Below are 13066 nucleotides of genomic sequence, written 5' to 3' on the forward strand. Positions count from 1 at the left end.
GGAATTTCATGGGATTTGGAAGGATTTTATGGGATTTCTGGGGGGTTTGTGGGATTTCGTGTTTTTTTTGGAGTTTCATGGGAATTCATGGGGGGGGTTGGAGGGGTTTCATGGGATTTCATGGAGTTCTGCAGTGAATCTCACAACGTTTTGGGGGTGTTTTGTGGGATTTTATGGGGCTTCTTGGAGTTTTTTTTTTTGGAGAGGGGTTTCATGGGATTTTGGGAGGGGTTTATGGGATTTCAGGGGGGGTTTGCGGGGTTTCTTGAGGGTTTGCAGTGTCCTGGGGTGGATTTCACGGGGTTTTGTGGGGATGGGGGTGCCCTTCTTCAGGTGTCCAGCGGGCGGTGGCTGATGGAGCTGATTGATGGAGCTGTGATTGATGGAGTTGTGGCTGGTGGAGCTGTGGCTGATGGAGCCAATCCAGCTGGTTGCTCCTTACAGGTTGGGTCCCCCAGGGGTCGGTGCTGGGACCCATCTGGTTTAACATTTTTCTGCATGACCCAGATGAGGGCATTGAGGGCACCCTCAGTTTGGGGTGGTGTGGATCCACCTGGGGGTGGGGAGGCCCTTCCCAGGGATGTGGGCTGAGGGGGAGGGGATGAGGCTGAGCGAGGCCAGGTGCCTGGTGCTGCACTTCGGCCATCATAACCCCGTGCAGGGCTGTGGGAGGAGCGGCTGTGAGGAGGAAAGGGAGCTGGGGGAGTTGGTTGATGCCCTCACGACAAAAAAGGCATCGAGGCCCTGCAACGTGTCCAGAGAAGGGCAGTGATGCTGCTGAGGGGTCTGCAGCACGATGGGGTCTTACGGGGAGCTGGGGTTGGTCAGTCTGGAGAAGAGGAGGCTCAGGGGAGACCTCGGTGCACTCTGCAGCTTCCTGAAGGGGGGCTGTGACGAGGAGGGGTTTGGCCTCTGCTCCCAGCAACGAACAGGAGCCGAGGAAACGGCCTCAGGTCGTAGCAGAGGAGGCGCAGGTTGGACACAAGGAAGAACTTTTTGTCTCAGAGTGGGCAGGTGCTGCACAGGGAGGTGGTGGAGTGGCCCTGGCAGCGCGCAGGAGCCGGATGAGATGTGCTTTAGTGCTTGTGGTAGCAAGGGTAAATGGGGGAGGGTTGGACTGGGTGATGCTGCAGGTCCTTTCCAACCTCGTGATTCTATGATTCTATGATTCTATAACCCACTGCCACCCCACGTTACCGCTCGCATCTCCCAGCTTCACTTATCTCCACGCCTGAGGTCCCCTCCTCCTGTCTGACTGCTGGAGGGCGGATCATCACCCCCTGTCTGCACCCCTCCCTCTGTTATCTGCAGCACTCAGCCCTTCAGATGCTCTGCTCCGTTTCCTGTCCCATTGTTTGCACTCCCTGGGTCCGCCTTTTCACCCCGAAACCAAACGGCTTCCTTCCTCCCACCCGTGTCAGAGCTTCCTCATTGCTGGGGCAGGCGGATGGGACGGCTGCATCGCTGCCCCCAGCTCCACAGAGCTGCTTTGCTGCGGGGTTTGGCTGCGATTCAGACCCTCTAAGAACGATCCCTCGTTGTGAGACTCCGCTGCAAAGCTGATCCGCTCCAGCTCTCTTCTACAGCTTCTGCCCTCATATTCTCCACAAACCTTTTCCCCATACTCTTTCCAAGTCCTCTAACCCATCTCACCCATTAAATCCTTCTCCATCTTCTTCCTCTCTCTCCTTTCCCCAACTCCTTCCCTCCTCCTCTTCTCCAGCACAGATGCACTCCATATTGGGCTGCAACCACCCCACTTTCGCCCTCCCCTGGAGGACCCTCCTGCCTTCTCTTGTGGCTCTGCACCTCCTGCACCTGGGATCAGGTAGGGGTCCTGTGGGGCTGCTGTGCCTGGCAGAGGTGTTGCTGTGGGGTGGGGAGCGGCCATGAGGCATAGAGGACCCAAGCCCAGCACACAGACACACTTGGCTTTCACTTTCACTTTGGGTGTATCATGAAATGCACCATTTGGGGTAGAATTTCTGTCTCCACCTCCACCACACGTTGTCAGTGGGCTCCCACCCACACAAAACCTTCCCCACTCCCTCCTGCTCCCTCTCCAGTGCTTTTACATGGCATGGAGCACACACCAACTCACCCTGTGCCGCTCCATGCCCCCACATTCATACAGCCACCATCTCACTGTCTCTCTGGACCTAATCATTGCACAGCCCAGCTCAGGGTGGTGGCACCGAGCCGAGTTGTCACTGCCATCGTGGGACAGGACGTTGTGCTGCGCTGCCACTTGTCCCCGTGCAAGGATGCTTGGAGCTGGGACATCAGATGGATCCAGCACCGGTCCTCTGGCCTTGTGCACCACTACCAAAATGGAGTGGACCTGGAGCAGATGGCGGAATATAAAGGGAGGACAGAACTGCTCAGGAATGGTCTCTCTGATGGAAACCTGGATCTGCGCATCACAGCTGTGAAATCCTCTGATAGTGGCTTGTACAGCTGTGCTGTGCAAGATGGTGATAATTATGCAGAAGCCGTGGTGGACCTGGAGGTGTCAGGTCAGTGGCTGGGGTGACGCCTCCAGGTGTCGCTGGGTTTGTGTCTCCCACCCCCACCTCTGTCCATCCTCATCCTCACATCCATGGATGGAGAGCTGAATGACAGCAGCCTTTGGAAGAGGTCGGGGCTGAACTGCTCCATGAGATGCACGAGTTGGAGCAGGCGCATGGTGTGATTTGGGGATGGATCTGCATGGATCAGGTGGTCGGGTTTCTGGGATGGGTTTCTGGGATGGGTTTCTTCATGTCTCAGTGGCAGTGGACACAGGATGCTCAGCAGCTCCTCCACCTGTGCCAAGCTGGGCACGCTGCCATTGTGTGTCACTGCTCCCTGCTTGCTGCCCCTTCTGGTTTTGTGATTTCAAGAAGTCCGAGTTTCGCTTTTCCCACATATAGCAATGGAAAAGGAACCCTTGTCCTGATGCTTTTTCAGATCCCTTTTCTCAAATCGTCCATCCCTGGAAGGTGGCTCTGGCTGTGGTCATCACACTTCTGGTTGGGTCATTTGCTGTCATCGTTTTTCTCTATAGAAAGCAAGGTGAGCTGAGAGTGGAGGGGATGGAGCACAGGGAGCAGTTGTGCAGGGACAGGGGTGGTCACAGGGGTGGTCACAGGGGTGCTGAGCTCTGCTCCATGGAGGCACACGGGAGGAGGATGGGAGATTTTTCCTGAGATTCCCGGGGGTCACTAAATAACATTTGCCTTTCTTCTTGGAAATGAAGGAAGGAGAAAAAGGAAGGGTGAAAAGATAGGAACGTGGCTGGACCGTGGGGCAGGTGGAAAGGTCCAGACCCTCTGGAGACGTCCCCACAAACCAAGCTATCCTGCTCACCACCTCTTCCTCTGCTTTGTTTTGCAGCGGCACAGAGCAGAGAGCTGAGTGAGTCCTTCCAGCCCCTTCCACCACCAAAGTCCCTTTAATGGAGCTGATAGAAGACTGCAGAGTGCTGGGTTTATGTGATGGGTTGGGACCATGGGATCTCTGGGCTGTGTTGTGGCCTTGGCATGTGCTGGGTTCATGGGATGCAGTTGGGTCGTGGAATGCATCGATCCTGACTGCTCCGCTTGCAAAACTCTTGCCAAATCGCTGTCTTTCTATTTGTTTAATTCCTTCTTGGGACCAAAGAGGTCACTGATCACTTACCAGAACAAAAAGGTTTGGGGTCTGGGCATAGGAACTGCCATGGGATGAGAAGGTGTTCCCTCTGATCATGGATTTCCTTTGCTTCTATTTTGCAGAGAGAAAAAATGCAGTGTTGGGTAAGTCTCCTTCCCCAAAGTGAGGGAATTCACGGTCTCCCCATGGCATCAGCCATGGGATGAGCACCTGTCCCCTCTGACCATGCACTGTTCTTCTCTTACTTTTCCAGCGGAACAAGCTGCGGTATCAGGTGAGTTTATTTCCCCAAATCAAAGTATTTGGGGTCCTCTCATGGGAAGCTGTTTCCTCAGATCCTCCTTTCTATTGTCTTTACTTTGGCCTTCATGTTAGTAAAATTTCTTCTTTGGACCAAAGTGCTCATTGGCCACTTCCCAGAACAAAAAGGTTTCTGGGTAGACATGGCAGCAGCCATGGGATGAGAAGGTGTTCCCTCTGACCATGCATTTCCTTTGCTTCTGTTTTGCAGAGGCAAAAGATGCACTGTTGCGTAAGTTTCCTTCCCCACTCTGAGGGAATTCAGGGTCTCCCAAAGGCATCAGCCATGGGATGAGCAGCTGTCCCCTCTGACCGTGCACTGCTCTGCTCTTTTTTTTCCAGTGGAGAAAGCTGCTATATTGAGTGAGTATTCTTCCCCAAACCAAAGTCCTTTGGGTTCTCCCATGGGAAAACGTTCTCTCAGATCATCCGTTGCCATGTTGTTAGTTTTCTCCTTCGTATTAGTTTAATTCCTAGTTGATACCAATGTTGTCATTGTTTACTTACCCGAATAAAATATTTGAGGTATGGCAGCAGGCTTGGAATGGGAAGGTGTTCCCTCTGACCGTGCATTTCCTTTGCTTCTGTTTTGCAGACAGAAAAGACGACGCCCTGAGTAAGTCCGCTTTCCCACACTGAAGGAAATCAGGGTCTCCCCATGTCATCAGCCGTGGGATGAGCAGCTGTCCCCTCTGACCATGCACTGCTCTGCTCTTTCTTTTCCAGAAAAACTGACTGCGATGTGGGGTGAGTCTCCTTCCAGTTTTTGTTCAAGTTCTCCCACTGCAAAGCTGTGGGATGAGATGTTTCTCTCATCATGCACTGTTTCTGCTTTTCCCTTTCAGATTTAAGTGCTGAAAATCTCAGTAAGTCCCCCTGTCTACACAGAAGGCTTTTGGGGTCTTCCCCTGGGATCAGCCATGGGATGATAAACTGACCCTTTTCATCATGCATTTCTCGGTTGTTTCTTTTGCAGAGGAACGTGCTTCAAAACTGGGTGAGTCCTCCCTCACGAATTAGAAATAAAAAAGGGGCTCTGTTTGTGTGAGCTGTGATATGTTCCTCTCATCATGTGCTGCTTTCCTCTTTCTTTGCCAGTGGAAAGAACTGGAGAATTGGGTGAGTGTCCTTCCCCGAACCAAAGGAATATGGGGTTTCCCATGGGATGACAAGCTGTCCCACCTCATCGTGTGCTGCTTTCCCTTTCTTTCTTTCTTTTTTTTTTTTTTCTTTTTTGCAGAGATACGGAACTCACAGCTGAGTAAGTTGCAGTCACTAAACTGAGGGAATCTGGGGTCTTTCCAAGCAACTGAGTATGGGAAGAAAAATCCCTTCTGACCATGCTCTGCTTTTCTCTTTCTTTTACAGAGAGACACTTAAGAAAGACGCGTGAGTCTCTGCTCCCAAATTAAAATCTTTGGGGTCTTCCTGTGTGAGCAGGGGGATGAGCTGCTCCTCTCATCATGCCTTGTTTCTGATTTTCCTTGGCAGAACACAGTGCTGTACTACTGAGTAAGTCTCCCTCCTGCACAAAAGGAATTGGGGGGCTTTCCATGGGATCGGCCATGGGATGATCATCTGACCCTTCTCATCATCCATTTCTAATTTCTTTTGCAGGGGAACAGATTGAAGAAGGGGGTGAGTTCTCCCTTCCAAATCAGAAAAGAAATGGGGTCTTCCTATGGGAGCTGTGGGATGAGCTGTTCCTCTCATCACGCACTGTTTTTGCTTTTCCTTTGCAGATTTAAGTGCTGAAAATCTGAGTAAGTCTCCTTACACGGAAGGATTTTGGGGTCTTCCCATGGGATCAACCGTGGGATGATCCCATCATGCATTTCTTATTTGTTTCTTTTTGCAGAGGAACAAGCTACAAAACTGGGTGAGTCTGCCCTCCCAAATTAGAAAAAAAAAAAAAGAGGTTCTGCCTTTGTGAGCTGCGGGATGAAATGTTCCTGTCACCATGCATCGCTTTTCTCTTTCTTCTCCAGTGGAAGAAACTGCAGAATCAGGTGAGTCTTCTTCCCCTAATCAAAGGACAGGGGGTTTCCCATGCGATGACAAGCAGTCCCACCTCATCATGTCCTGCATTTCCTTTGCAGTGGAAGAAATTGAAGAAAAGGGTGAGTCTTTTTCCCCAAACCAAAGGAATATGGGCTTTCCCATGGGACAACAAGCTGTCCCACCTCAGCATCCGTTGCTTTTTCTTTTTTACTTGCAGAGATTCAGAATTCACTGCTGAGTAAGTTGCAGTCACTAAACTGAGGGAATTTGGGCTCTTCCCAAGGGACTGAATGTGGGATGAAAAATCCTCTCTGACCATGCTCTGCTTTTCTCTTTCTATTCCAGAGGAACGCTGTGAACGGATGGGTGAGTCTCCCCTTCCACACATTAAAAAAATGGGGTCTCCCTGTGTGGGCAGTGAGATGAGATGTTCCTCTCATTATGTGTTGTTTTTGCTTTCCTCTGCAGAACTAGATATTGCAGATCTGAGTAAGTCACCCTCCCTTCACAGAAGGAATTTGGGGTATTCCCACGGGATCGGCCACAAGATGATAACCTGACCCTTCTCAACATGTATTTCTTAATTGTTTCTTTTGCAGGGAAACTAGCTGCGAGACTGAGTGAGTCCTCCCACCCAAATTAACCACAAAAAGGCATTCTTCCTTTGTGAGCTGTGGGACGAGATGTTCCTCTCATCACGCGTTGCTTTTCTCTTTCAATTCCAGGTGAACAAGTTGAATAAGTCGGTGAGTCTGATTCCCCAAAACCAAGGAAGATGGGGTTTCCCATGGGATGACAAGCTGTCCCACCTCAGCATGCATTACCTTTCTCTTCCTTTTCCAGCAGTAGAATCTAAAAAATCGGGTGAGTCTTCCCCAGATCAAAGGATTGTGTGGCTTCCCATGGATGACAAGCTGTCCCACCTCAGAATCTGTTGCTTTTTCTTTCTTTTCCAGAAGAAACATCTGAAGAATTGAGCTGAGAGATGAACTGCGCCTCACACTAACCATGGGAGTTGAGCTTCACAGACTGCTGATTGCACAAGAGACCAAAATTGGGATACCTCATAATTGAGCAAGGAAATCCACACTGAATCAAGTGGAGCCAGTGTTTGTTCTGAGTGAGAACACTGCAGTTCTGTGAGCCAAAGCTGCCTCAGCAACCACCAAACTCAGGATGTGTGACCTCCAACTCAAATCCTATTATAAGAAAGAAACCATAGAGAGGAAGGAAGGACACAGAGATCTTGGGAAAGGGATGGACATTTTGGGAAATAACATGACCATGTATCAGGCTTTGTGGGCATCTAATGAATATGTAACGCTTTTGGAAATAGAAGCATGCATGCAGAAGCAAAGGTGGAAAATGGCTTTGGGTGTTAACACTGCTCTTCTCTGTCACAATATAATAAAGCATACCTGCTGATGGTAATCGATCATGGATTGTTATCAGTAATTGGGGGTTTGGTTCCACAGAACAGGCTGAGTCTTCATCCTGGAACCAAAGCAATGCGGGCTCTGGCTATCGGATAACAAGCCGACCCTTCTCACCATGCGTGGTGTTTCCAACTGAACAAGGTGAGCTAAAAAGGAAGAAAAAAATGTAATAGACAAAAGTAAATAATCAAATAAATACACAGAAGGGAGAGAATAAACAACGATACTTCAAAAAAGTCTTCAATGAAACCAGAGAGGTCACAGCCCTCAGAGTGAGGCCACAACAACGTGCTGTCCCGTCGTGATAAGAGAGCTGGGTCAGATCTCCCAGCTTCACTTCTCTCCACGCCTGAAGTCCCCTCCTCCTGTCTGACTGCTGGAGGGCAGATCATCACCCCCTGTCTGCACCCCACCCTGCCCCCCCTCCCTCTCCCTCTGTTATCTGCAGCACTCAGCCCTTCAGATGCACTGCACCCCGTCTGCACTCCTTGGCTCCCCCTTCGTACACATCGGGGGGGGATATCAGCCCTCCTCCTTCCTCCCACCCTTAGCAGAGCTGCTGTGCTGCTGAGGGAGGCGGATGGGACGGCTGCATCGCTGCCCCCAGCTCCACAGAGCTGCTTTGCTGCGGGGTTTGGCTGCGATTCGGACCCTCTAAGAACGATCCCTCATTGTGAGACTCCCCTGCAAAGCTGATCCGCTCCAGCTCTCTTCTCCTACAGCTTCGGCCCTCATGTTCTCCACAAACCTTTTCCCCATACTCTTTCCAAGTCCTCTAACCCATCTCACTCATTAAATCCTTCTCCATCTTCTTCCTCTCTCTCCTTTCCCCAACTCCTTCCCTCCTCCTCTTCTCCAGCACAGATGCACTCCATATTGGGCTGCAACCACCCCACTTTCGCCCTCCCCTGGAGGACCCTCCTGCCTTATCTCGTGGCTCTGCACCTCCTGCATCTGGGATCAGGTAGGAGTCCTGTGGGGCTGCTGTGCCTGGCAGAGGTGTTGCTGTGGGGTGGGGGAGCGGCCATGGGGCAGGCCAGACCCAAGCCCAGCACCCAGACACACTTGGCTTTCACTTTCACTGCGTTTATTCCATGAAACGTGTGATTTTGGGTAGAATTTCTGTCTCCTCTTCACCTCCACCACACGTTGTCAGTGGGCTCCCACCCACACAAATCCTTCCCCACCCCCTCCTGCTCCCTCTCCAGTGCTTTTACATGGGATGGAGCACACACCAACTCACCCTGTGCCACACATTCATGCAGCCACCATCTCACCATCTCTCCGTGCCCTTCTCACTGTACAGCCCAGTTCAATGTGGTGGCACCGAGCCTCCATGTCACTGCCATCGTGGGACAGGATGTCGTGCTGCGCTGCCAGCTGTCCCCGTGCAAGGATGCTTGGAGATCTGACATCAGATGGATCCAGCAACGGTCCTCTGGTTTTGTGCACCACTACCGAGATGGAGAGGATCTGGAGCAGATGGCGGAATATAAAGGGAGGACAGAACTGCTCAGGAATGGTCTCTCTGATGGAAACCTGGATCTGCGCATCTCTGCTGTGAAATCCTCTGATAGTGGCCCGTACAGCTGTGTTGTGCAAGATGGTGATAACCGTGGAGAAGCTGTGGTAAACCTGGAGGTGTCAGGTCAGTGGCTGGAGTGTCCATGCGTGGAGAGCTGAAGGGCAGCAGCCTTTGGAAGAGGTCGGGGCTGAACTGCTCCATGAGATGCTGGAGTTGCAGTGGGCGCACGGTGTGATTTGGGGATGGATCTGCATGGATGAGGTGGTTGGGTTGGGTTTCTGGGATGGGTTTCTTCATGTCTCAGTGGCAGTGGGCACAGGATGCTCAGCAGCTCCTCCACCTGTGCCAAGCTGGGCACACTGCCATTGTGTGTCACTTCTCCCTGCTTGCTGCCCCTTCTGGTTCTGTGATCTCCCAAGTCTGAGTCTTGATTTTCCACATATGGCAATGGAAAAGGAATCCTTGTCCTGATGTATTTTCCAGATCCTTTTTATCAGATCATCCTTTCCTGGACAGTGGCTCTAGCTGTGGTCATCGCACTTCTGTTTGGGTCACTTGTCATCATTGCTCTTCTCTACAGAAAGCAAGGTGAGTTGAGAGCAGAGGGGATGGGGCACAGGGAGGTGTTGTGCAGGGAAGGTATGGTCAGGGTGGTGCTGAGCTCTGCTCCATGGAGGTACACAGGAGGAGGATGGGAGATTTTTCCTGAGATTCTCATATTGATCGTTAAATAACATATGCCTTTTCTGTTTGGGAATGAAGGAAGGGGAAAATGAACGGGTGGGAAGATAGGAATGTTGGCTGGACCGTGGGGCAGGTGGAAAGTTCCAGACCTTCTAGGGACGTCCCCACAAACCAAGCTGCCCTGCTGACCATCTCTTCTTCTGCTTTGTTTTGCAGTGGCACAGAACAGAGAGCTGAGTGAGTCCTTCCAGCCCCTTCCACCACCAAAGTCTCTTTATTGGATCTAACAGAAAACTGCAGAGTGCTGGGTTTATGTGATGTGCTGGGACCATGGGACCTTAGGATGTGTTGGGGCTGTGGGACGTGTTGGGGTTGTGGGAAGTGGCAGTCCTGATTGATCCTGTCCAGAACTTTTGCCCAATCGGTTCCTTTGAGTTTCTTTAATTCCTTCTTGGGACTGAAGTCTCATTGGCCTCTTACCAGAACAAAAAGATTTGGGGTCTGGGTTATCGAAGCAGCCATGGGATGAGAATGGTTTCCCTCTGACCACGCATTTCCTTTGCTTTTGTTTTGCAGAGGTAAAAGATGCAGAGCTGGGTAAGTCTCCTTCTCCAAAGAGAGAGAATTTAGGGTCTCCCTATGGCATCAGCCGTGGGATGAGCAGCTGTCCCCTCTGACCATGCACTGCTCTGCTCTTCCTTTTATAGTGGAACTAACAGCAATATCGGGTGAGTCTTCCTTTCCCATTTTATTGTTTTTAACAGTTCAGCCTCTGGGGGCAGTGGGATGAGATGTTCCTCTCATCTTGCATTGATTCTGCTTTTCCTTTGCAGAGCGAAGGGATGCAATGTTGGGTGAGTCTCCCACCTAAATCCAAGGAGATTTGGGGACTTCCCATGGGATCAGCCATGGGATGAGACCCCAAACTTTTTCATCACGCATTTCTTATTTGTTACTTTTGCAGAGAAACAAGTTGTAAAACTGGGTGAGTCCTCCCTCCCAAATTAAAAAACAAAAGCGATCCGCCTGTGTGAGCTGTGGGATGAGATGGTCCTCTCATCATGTGCTGCTTTTCTCTTCCTTTTCCAGAGGAAAAAACAGACGAAGTGGGTGAGTCTACATTCACTAACGCAAAGAAATACGGGTTTCCCATGGGATGACTAAGCTGTCCCGCCTCATCATGCGGTGCTTTTTCTTTCTCTTTCTTGCAGCGAATTGGAATTCTGTGCTGAGTAAGTTGCAGTCACAAAACCGAGGGAATTTGGGCTCTTCCCAAAGGACTGCGCAAGGGATGAAAAATCCCCTCTGACCATGCACTGCTTTTCTCTTTCTTTGCCAGAGAAAGACTGTGAAGAGATGGGTGAGTCTCTCCTCCCAGATTAAAATCACTGGGGTCTTCCTGTGTGAGCTGTGGGATGAGATGTTCCTCTCATCATGCACTGTTTCTGCTCTTCCTTTGCAGATTATAATGTCGCAGATCTGAGTAAGTCTCCCTCCCTACACAAAAGGAATTTGGGGTCTTCCCATGGGATCAACCGTGGGATGATCTTCTGACCCTTCTCATCATGCTTTTCTTATTTGTTACTTTGCAGAGAAACTAGCTACAAGACTGGGTGAGTCCTTCCTCCCAAATTAAAAAAAAAAAAAAGGGGCTTTCCCCGTGCTAGCTGTGAGATGAGATATTCTTCTCACTGTGTTGCTTTTCCCTTTCTTTTCCAGAGAAACACTGTGATGAGATGGGTGAGTCTCCCCAGCCAAATTAAAAATGCTGGGGTCTGTCTGTGTGAGCTGTGGGATGAGATGTTCCTCTCATCTTGCATTGTTTCTGCTTTTCCTCTGCAGGGACAAGGGATGCAAAGTTGGGTGAGTGTCTCTTCCCAAACCAAACAGATCTGGGGTCTTTCCATGGGATCAGCCATGGGATGAGAACCTGAACCTTCTCATCACGCATTTGTTATTTGTTTCTTCGGCAGAGAAACTAACTGCAAAAGTGGGTGAGTGCTCCCTCCCACATTAAATAAAAAATGAGGTCTGCCTGTGGGATGGATGAGATGTTTCTCTCATCATTCGGTTCTTTTCTCTTCCTTTTCCAGGGCAGCAAGCTAAAGAATTGGGTGAGTCCTCTTTCCCAAACCAGAGGAATACACTCTTTCCCATGGGATGACAAGCTGTCCCAGCTCATCATGCGGTGCTTTTTCTTTCTTTTCTGCAGAGAAACAGAATTCACAGTTCCGTAAGTTGCAACCACTGAACTGAAGGAATGTGGGGTCTTCCCAAGGGACTGCATATGGGATGAAAAATTCCCTCTGACCATGCACTGCTTTTCTCTTTCTATTCCAGAGAGACACTTTCAGAATATGCGTGAGTCTCCCCTCCCAAATTAAAAACATTGGGGTCTTCCTATGAGAGCTGTGGGATGAGATGTTCCTCTCATCACGCACTGTTTTTGCTTTTCCTTTGCAGATTTTATTGCTACAAAACAGAGTAAGTCTCTCTTCCTACACAGAAGGAACTTACAGTTTTCCTATGGGATCAGCCATGGGATGATCACCTGACCCTTCTCATCATGCATTTCTTATTTCTTCTTTTTCACAGGGAACTTGGTTACAAAATTGGGTGAGTCCAACCTCAGAAATTAAATAAAAAGAGGTGTGAGCTCTGTGCTGAGATGTTCCCCTCATCTGTGCTGCTTTCCTTTTACTTTTTCAGAGGAACACTGTGAACAGACAGGTGAGTCTCCCATCTCAAATTAAAACCATGGGGGTCTTCCAGTGGGAGCTCTGGGATGAGATGTTCCTCTCATCACGCATTGTTCCTACTTTTCCTTTACAGAGAGAAGGAATGCAAAGTTCAGTGAGTCTTCCTCCCCAACCAAAGGGATTTGGGGTTTCCCATGGGACCAGCCATGGGATGATAGCTTGAACCTTCTCATCATGCATTTCATATTTTTTTCTTTTGCAGAGTTACAAGCTGTAAAACTGGGTGAGTCCTCCCTCCCAAGTTAAATAAAAGGGGATCTTCCTGTGTGAGCTGTGGGATGAGATGCCCCTCTCATCATGCGCTGTTTTTCTCTTCCTTTTCCAGGGCAACCAGCTAAAGTCTCAGGTGAGTCCTCTTCCTTGTATCAAAGGAATATGGGCTTTCCCATGGGATGACAAGCTGTCCCACCTCATCATACGGTGCTTTTTCTTTCTTTTTTGTAGAGAATCGGAATTTAGAGCTGAGTAAGTTGCAGTCACTAAACTGAGGGAAATTGGGCTCCTTTCAAGGGACTGCCAATGGGATGAAAAATCCCCTCTGACCATTCACTGCTTTTCTCTTTCTTTGCCAGAGGAGATCGGAGAACAGATGGGTGAGTCTCCACTCGCAAATTAAAAACGCTGGGGTCTTCCTTAGTAAGTTGTGGGATGAGATGTTTCTCACATCATGCACTGCTTTTCTCTTATTTCCAGCACAACGAACTGAAGCAGCGGGTGAGTCTTTGTCC

The 13066-nt window shown here is 49.9% G+C and overlaps 2 protein-coding genes and 1 long non-coding RNA gene across 8 annotated transcripts in view; 2 read left to right on the top strand and 1 right to left on the bottom strand.

Moving 5' to 3' along the window:
* LOC116236719 (uncharacterized) overlaps window positions 1–13066 on the top strand; it is a 13740-nt gene continuing 674 nt past the window's right edge. The window contains exons 1-31 of one of the 6 annotated variants that reach the window (XM_090129130.1): window positions 1–444; window positions 1729–1828; window positions 2175–2516; window positions 2950–3054; window positions 3376–3396; window positions 3756–3776; window positions 3887–3907; window positions 9796–9816; window positions 10156–10176; window positions 10287–10307; window positions 10413–10433; window positions 10544–10564; window positions 10669–10689; window positions 10791–10811; window positions 10919–10939; window positions 11042–11062; window positions 11172–11192; window positions 11299–11319; window positions 11422–11442; window positions 11553–11573; window positions 11673–11693; window positions 11792–11812; window positions 11920–11940; window positions 12043–12063; window positions 12175–12195; window positions 12289–12309; window positions 12412–12561; window positions 12664–12684; window positions 12783–12803; window positions 12911–12931; window positions 13032–13052. In XM_090129130.1, coding sequence (XP_089985256.1) covers window positions 88–444; window positions 1729–1828; window positions 2175–2516; window positions 2950–3054; window positions 3376–3396; window positions 3756–3776; window positions 3887–3907; window positions 9796–9816; window positions 10156–10176; window positions 10287–10307; window positions 10413–10433; window positions 10544–10564; window positions 10669–10689; window positions 10791–10811; window positions 10919–10939; window positions 11042–11062; window positions 11172–11192; window positions 11299–11319; window positions 11422–11442; window positions 11553–11573; window positions 11673–11693; window positions 11792–11812; window positions 11920–11940; window positions 12043–12063; window positions 12175–12195; window positions 12289–12309; window positions 12412–12561; window positions 12664–12684; window positions 12783–12803; window positions 12911–12931; window positions 13032–13052 — 1600 coding nt within the window. In that variant the 5' untranslated portion in view covers window positions 1–87. Of the gene's footprint in view, window positions 445–1728; window positions 1829–2174; window positions 2517–2949; window positions 3055–3375; window positions 3397–3755; window positions 3777–3886; window positions 3908–4144; window positions 4166–4275; window positions 4297–4528; window positions 4550–4659; window positions 4681–4778; window positions 4800–4909; window positions 4931–5031; window positions 5053–5173; window positions 5195–5301; window positions 5323–5424; window positions 5446–5550; window positions 5572–5675; window positions 5697–5791; window positions 5813–5921; window positions 5943–6032; window positions 6054–6151; window positions 6173–6279; window positions 6301–6402; window positions 6424–6533; window positions 6555–6659; window positions 6681–6777; window positions 6812–6890; window positions 7370–9365; window positions 9484–9795; window positions 9817–10155; window positions 10177–10286; window positions 10308–10412; window positions 10434–10543; window positions 10565–10668; window positions 10690–10790; window positions 10812–10918; window positions 10940–11041; window positions 11063–11171; window positions 11193–11298; window positions 11320–11421; window positions 11443–11552; window positions 11574–11672; window positions 11694–11791; window positions 11813–11919; window positions 11941–12042; window positions 12064–12174; window positions 12196–12288; window positions 12310–12411; window positions 12562–12663; window positions 12685–12782; window positions 12804–12910; window positions 12932–13031; window positions 13053–13066 lie in introns of those variants that run through there. The other 5 variants (XM_090129131.1, XM_090129133.1, XM_090129132.1 and 2 more) reach the window with 5 other exon arrangements.
* On the bottom strand, window positions 7353–8878 carry LOC116236736 (uncharacterized). Its single transcript, XR_004168611.2, has 2 exons — window positions 8614–8878; window positions 7353–7516 (listed from the first exon to the last, which is right to left on the bottom strand). It is a non-coding gene; the product is annotated as an uncharacterized LOC116236736 (long non-coding RNA).
* LOC116236730 (uncharacterized) overlaps window positions 7527–13066 on the top strand; it is a 13002-nt gene continuing 7462 nt past the window's right edge. Inside the window, exon 1 of the mRNA XM_090129165.1 lies at window positions 7527–8334. Within this exon, the coding sequence (XP_089985291.1) occupies window positions 8235–8334 (100 nt within the window). The 5' untranslated portion in view covers window positions 7527–8234. The remainder of the gene's footprint in view (window positions 8335–13066) is intronic.

This window comes from Phasianus colchicus, chromosome 35, assembly GCF_987193195.1.
Source record: "Phasianus colchicus chromosome 35, bPhaCol1.hap1.1, whole genome shotgun sequence".
NCBI classification, from domain to species: Eukaryota; Metazoa; Chordata; class Aves; order Galliformes; family Phasianidae; genus Phasianus; species Phasianus colchicus.